The following is a 6254-nucleotide window of genomic DNA, read 5'->3' as shown; positions in this document are numbered from 1 at the left end:
CTGACCTGACTCTGCCGTTGTGCTGTGGAATTTGTGAAATGTGTCTGTTCTATAATAACATTCTATATTCAAGGTTGCTCTGATGTCCAAAACATTTCAAATCGACATTTTGTGATATATAACTTTTAAATTGCATGTATTTGAAACTATACATTGGTCAGTCCAAAATTACTTTTTTCATTCTGTCATGGAAATAAATGTTTTTCCTGTTACCAAGTCATTTACAGTTTATATGCCTTTGGTTTTCCATGTGGACCAATTTATCAGTGAATTCTGAAAAGCTATCCACGATTATTCCATAAAGTTCATTTTCTTCCATGTTGTTATAGTGTTCTTAACTATGAAGTTGTTAATGTTCTTAGCTTTATCCTTAGAAAATAGACACGTAAACAGATTCTGGGAATAAGCATGCTCATCTTCAATAAGTACCCATTGTTCCTCTTTAGTGCATTTAACTATATGCGGCAAGTAAAAGCCTTGCTTTGCGAGTTAATACAATATTCCAAGTCTTAGGTAGATGTAAAAATGTCTTTTTTATTCTGTGAATTTATTAGCCCATATAAAGTATGTTATGACCGAGTATACTTTTTTAAAGAATGTCTTCGGTAGGGTAATTGGTATTACCGAAAATAAATATCAAACTTTTGGAGCAATGTCATTCTTGAAAGGTTTTCATATGGCAATTGCATTGATCAATACCATTTTGCACAATGCCACTCTATTCAAAGCAAGATTAACTTTTGTAGTGAACATGTATTCTTGGCTAGTCCACAGGCCTTTGTAAAAGACGACCTCAAACAAAGTTTCATTCCCATAATACATTTCTGGAACACATGTGTTTCTATAATACATTTCATTTCACATTTTATGACATCTAGTCCATCATGGAAGCACTCATATTTGAAATATCAAACACCATTCATTCTGCGCTCTTTTAGAATGAGCATCTGTCTTTGCATGTAGAATATATGGTTATATTTATGTAACAGCATGTATATATACTGTGCATGCAGGAGTGATCTGTTCTGTTTTTCTGTCATTTAAACCAAGAGAGTTTTGTGCATATCTGACAGTACATACCAACAAATCGTCATGATTAAAGTAAAATGTAAGATGACAAACATATACAAACTATAAAGAACAGCATAATATTCACATTCAAATCTTTTTTGTGTTTCTCTTTTGTTTTACAAAATTACATTATATTGCGGGCATTGTAAAATAGCATTTTATATAATCTCCATAAAATAAGAAATGTACTTTCACAAATGACAAATTTCCATCATATAATGCACCCTTTTGCTCTGTCATCTTCCTATTTACTCCTCCCTGTTTATCTTTATCTTAAAATGTAGTTGAAGCTGCGTGTTCATTAGATACTGTAAATATAAATTATTCATGCGCACAAAGCAAGTATCCTTGATGCTTGTGGAAATGGATGTGTTATTTTCAAATCGGCACTTATGATCTGGTTTTCTTCTTTGATAGTGAAACTGATGACCACTCAGTCTATGCTAATCCAAAGTCTCTATAATTCTCTCCTGAACCTTCAGTCAGTTCTATGACTATCTACAGCCGCACTCTGCCACCACCATGCCCTCATACTTGTGCATGTAGGTGACCACTCCTCCATCCTCGTAAAGGAGTGAGATGGGCTCTAGCTTGGTGGGAACACAGCAGGCTGGTGACACCTTCTGTGGAATCTTACTGCTCAGCCGAGTCTGGACAATGGCATGCTTGGTAGGCGAGACCTCAGAGGTCATAGGGTAGCTGCATACACCATTGCACTCGTAGGCTTCATAGCCCATGGGTTGTATGACCCAGGTATCCCAGCCAATGTCCTTAAACTCCACATAGAGAGGGATCTTCTTACAGGGGTCACCCTTGACGTTGCGGCGGATTCGGGGAGGAGTGTCGTGATAGAGGTTGGAGTGCAGTTGCATGAGATACTCCTCATCCAGCTCCACTCCATCAGTGTTTCTAGCATCGCTCCCAGCCTGGTCCCCCCGGTTCCCGTTTGGACTCAGCTCCAGGTTAGCCGGCACGTCGTTCTCGTGTTCCATCATCCGGTTGAGCTCCCCCTTGTCCTCCTCACGATGGTCTCTGCTTTGATTATCTGAGAACACAATCACCACTGGCTTGTGTTTCTCATCCGAGCCCATGTCAACATCCACATCAACCAACTCTTTCTTTCCATCCTCTTTTCTGACTTCCTGGCGGGTCTTCCCACCTTTGCACCTCAGACTTGCAATGTGGACCTCCAGTCGGTGGGTGGAGCTCTCTGCCTTCCGCCAAAGGTTGACCTGATTGGTCAGGTCGAAGGTAACCCAGACATCATCTTTACCATAGACGTGCCGGGTTGCCAGCTCCTCCATTTCCTCAATTTCGTCTGTCTCCTGCTCATTCCTTCTTCTGTCCCTCCCCTCTTCTTTCCTCCAGTGCCCCCCCTCGTGTATCTTGTAGACGGTCACCTTGCGGTCAAGGCCGGCGTAGTGTCTGCGGTCCTTCTGGACCAGGGTGTAAAGGCGGAGCTCGGCGGTGAAGATGTGCTCGTGGTGGGGGATGGAGATGTTGAACAGCAGGGGGTGTCTCCTCATGCCCCTGACTGTCACACTGTAGGGGGAGGAATCTGGAATTAAAATATCAATGAAGGTCTGAATTGGGTTTAGACTTCAATTGGATTGAATCAATTTGATATGAAATAATGCATCAATAATAAGGGTTTAATATTAGCTTTTTTGTTAATGGTTAGATTTTATTGCAGTCATATCATCTGACTTCAAGCAGAGGAAATAAGCACCTGTTAAACCAATTTCAATTCAATAAAAGTTTCTTTAAGGGCAAATAAATTGTTTTATTCTTGTCAATTTAGGGCTAAAGTTCATAAAACTTGCTTTAATAAAGTCAACCTCAGTTAACCTGAGCCCAAAACAAAGAGTGATTTACAGTTACAGTCAAATATGAACTCCTCTAAAAGAAAACAAACAGCTGTGTATACCTTTTGACATACTAAGTTGTATTAGTCAATATATTGTATAATGCTATAGTTCTCAAATTAAACAAAACTAATTTGAGTGGCTTTATAATGTTAGCTCAATAAACAATTAATAATATCCAAAGATACATTTTCAGGATGATAAAAATAAGAAAATGTAAAACAAAAATAAAAAATGTCTTCAGACAAATAGAAGTAAGTGTTCTACCTTCATTCTTGAAACTACGCACTATGTTGGCAGAGGGCACCGCTGTGTGATCGTTGGCAAAGCGGTTGTACAGTTCCAGCATGTATTCTGGTGGCTCTTTACGGGTGGCACGGGGCCTTGCCCGGGCCTCCAGCTCTGTGAGGTTCAACGTAGACAGAAACTGACCAAGAGTGTCCTGCATGTCCAGCTCTACATCCTGATCCTGCTCCAACATGGAGGTATGCACCAGACCCCTGGCCCCAGGGCCCCGTCGAGGCTCCTCAGGGGACATGATGGGACTGCCCTGGCTCCAACCAGGCAGTAGCAGGGGCAGGAGGCTAAGAGAGTAGATGTATCCCAGTATGGAGAACACTGGAGCGACCATGACTGACTGACTCAAGGGCAGGTTCAGGTCCAAAGGATGATTATCAAATATGGAAATATGAAAGGATCCTTAGCAGAGGACACCTGCGGAACAGTTCCCCCCTATCCAGCTGCAGTTTGTCTCGGTTGGGGCTGAACGGGTGGTGTGTGGGTCGAAGGGAAAACAGCTTTGTCCTTGATGATCTTGTGATCGGGTGCAGAGGGCAGGGTGAGATGTGTTGTCCACCCCACTGTGCTGACATGTTTGGAGATGTCACTAGGGCTCTGCTCGCCCCCTGCCTCTCTCCGGGCCCGCCAGCCTGCTGACGACCACTAACTCCAACTCCACTCATCTTCTATCTACTACTTTCTATGCATGCTTTTCTCTGGCTGTTCGCAGGCCACTGCTGAGGGGAGACTTGCTTTTGCACACGTCATTTTCTGCTTGAATGATCTTTTATGTAGAATCCACCAGAGAACATGAGAACATGTTGTGATACATGTTGCTTAATGCTTGTAGGACAAACTATATATTTCTTTACAACATCTGAGTGAGGGCACTAGATATCAGCATAAATGCATTTTCAGAGTAACCTCTGAGAAGTGAGTTAGAAGGTACTGCAACACCACTGTCATTGACAAGCTAATGCAGTGCTACAGGTGTTCCACAAGAGGTCAGAGTACATCGATCCATGACAGTGCTTTCCTTTCTTGAGTTCACTGTATAGGGAAAACGAGATACCTCGTCAGCTGTACAACTGAATGCCTTCAACTGAAATGTGTCTTCTGCATTTAACCCAAAACCTCTGAATCAGAGAGGTGCAGGGGGCCACCTTAATCGATCAACATCCATGTCTTCAGCACCCAGGGAACAGTTAACTGCCTTGCTCAAGGGCAGAACGACAGATTTGTACCTTGTCAGCTCGGGGATTCGATCCAGCAACCTTCCGGTTGCTCTAACCACCAGGCTATCTGCCACCCTATAGTATATTGGTTACAACAATACGCTTATCAGTAGTTCTAAAATTCAACAATGAATTTCAATACATTTCCTGATTAGATGTTTCAGCGTCATTTATTGATTAGATGAAAAATAAATAAATTTAATAAGCATACTCTAAAATCTGCAAGACCAATTACAAAGCTCTGATATCTCTTGATGATGTATTATTGATTGATTGACATCTCACAGCTGATTTTAATGAAGCCCTCTGCGCTGCTTAATGACAGCCTCTGGGCAGTTGTATTTTATGGGCAGACAGTAGTGTTTTAAGGCTTTGATATACTTTTACAGTAGGGGAGAGTGGGTTACGCTTAAGCTTAGCAAAAGCATTTATTCAGCATCACTACATCAAGGAAAATATAGTATTATTTCTAACAACGATATGTAAGTGAAAATCAACGAGGGGCTATGCGTTCTATAGAAAATAATGAACGACGTGGAGGTGTGTTCGACGCGCTAGCTGAGTGGCACTGACCTTCCACTTAGTTGAATTATTTTCCAGAGAACGCATAGAACACCGAGTTGATTATCCCTTTTATACCATGACTATAATTTAACACATTTGCCTCTAGAAATGTGTTCATTTGCCGGAAGAAATGTGCAGTAGCCAGTAAGTTTACTAGAGAGCTGCAGTGGTTGCCATGGTAACCAAACAAACAGACTTGTTAGTTTAGCTAACCCAACCCTCAGTCCTATTATGAAAATCGAATTGAACAGTGTCAATAATGTTTCCAATTTGACTTTTGCTTTCAAAAGGAGCTGAAACATAGAACATGTAAGAATTTAATTCCACCATGAAAATATACTGTGCGTTATATAATACGCGCTCTAGAATGCCAATCAGAAACAAGTATTCAACAATGCCATGGTCTAATTAAGCAATAAGGCCCGAGGGGGTGTGGTATATGGCCAATATGCCAAGGCTCAAGGCTGTTCTTATGCACGATGCAATGCGGAGTGCATGGATGCCTGGATACAGTATTTATACCACAAACCCCTGATGTGCCTTACTGCTATTATAAACTGGTTACCTACTTAATTAGAGCAGTAAACATAAATGTTTTGTCATAGCCGTGGTATACGGTCTGATATAAGTGTAGTTATGAACTGAGTGGATCGAGTCCTGAATGCTGATTGCAGTGTTCGTACAGACATTGGCAAGTCAAACGTCCAAGTACTTTTTGAAGCATTAATATTTATTTTAAAGGGCCATCAATTTGTAATAGTTAATATTATGCAATTGTTTTTAGTCGCCACCAGATGGCAGTATATTGTCACAACCTCATGAAAAATAACTAATTTAGTATTCATCACTATGTTGTTTCACTACTTATTTACTACATACATGAGTGGTGAAGTCAGTACAGATGATTTTGTAATTTGAGCAGAGTAGTGATGAGTAGAGTTTTGGGACATGCGCCTACTGGTTGGTACACACATTTCCTATTCGCATTACTCCACAATTCCAGCTTAATGACTGTGTTTTACTGGCCATTTGAGAATCTACTCTTAATAGGTACGAAAAAGCGTATTGATTCCGAGTGGCAGCTTTAGTGAGGAAAACAGCACCTGAACGGCCGCCACTTGATAAAGCGCTATATCGCAGGCGCCCCGTGAATGAGGTGATTGGCAAAACAGCTCTGGATGTTATTGTAGAGAAAAAGTAACATAATGTAGAACTGGCGCTAGCGTAGTATGCAGCGTTG

General features: G+C 41.2%; 1 protein-coding gene across 1 annotated transcript; it reads right to left on the bottom strand.

The window, feature by feature from the left end:
• Nucleotides 1-794: 794 nt before the first annotated feature.
• Nucleotides 795-5153, bottom strand: LOC106563975 (bone morphogenetic protein 10-like). The gene is made up of 2 exons (XM_014129934.3): nucleotides 3204-5153; nucleotides 795-2629 (listed from the first exon to the last, which is right to left on the bottom strand). The coding sequence occupies exons 1-2, from the start codon at nucleotides 3565-3567 to the stop codon at nucleotides 1566-1568; spliced, it is 1428 nt and encodes a 475-aa protein (XP_013985409.1). The 5' UTR covers nucleotides 3568-5153; the 3' UTR covers nucleotides 795-1565.
• Nucleotides 5154-6254: the final 1101 nt, after the last annotated feature.

This window comes from Salmo salar, chromosome 01 (assembly GCF_965601325.2).
Source record: "Salmo salar chromosome 01, fSalSal1, whole genome shotgun sequence".
Classification (NCBI taxonomy): domain Eukaryota; kingdom Metazoa; phylum Chordata; class Actinopteri; order Salmoniformes; family Salmonidae; genus Salmo; species Salmo salar.
This window is presented reverse-complemented; position numbering and strand designations above follow the sequence as displayed.

Excerpts from the sequence above, each read along its gene's own strand:
- LOC106563975 (XM_014129934.3), bottom strand. The coding sequence starts at position 3,567 with ATGGTCGCTCCAGTGTTCTCCATACTGGGATACATCTACTCTCTTAGC. Across the intron at positions 2,630-3,203 it reads GCGTAGTTTCAAGAATGAAG|ATTCCTCCCCCTACAGTGTG; the intron begins GTAGAACACTTA and ends TTTTAATTCCAG.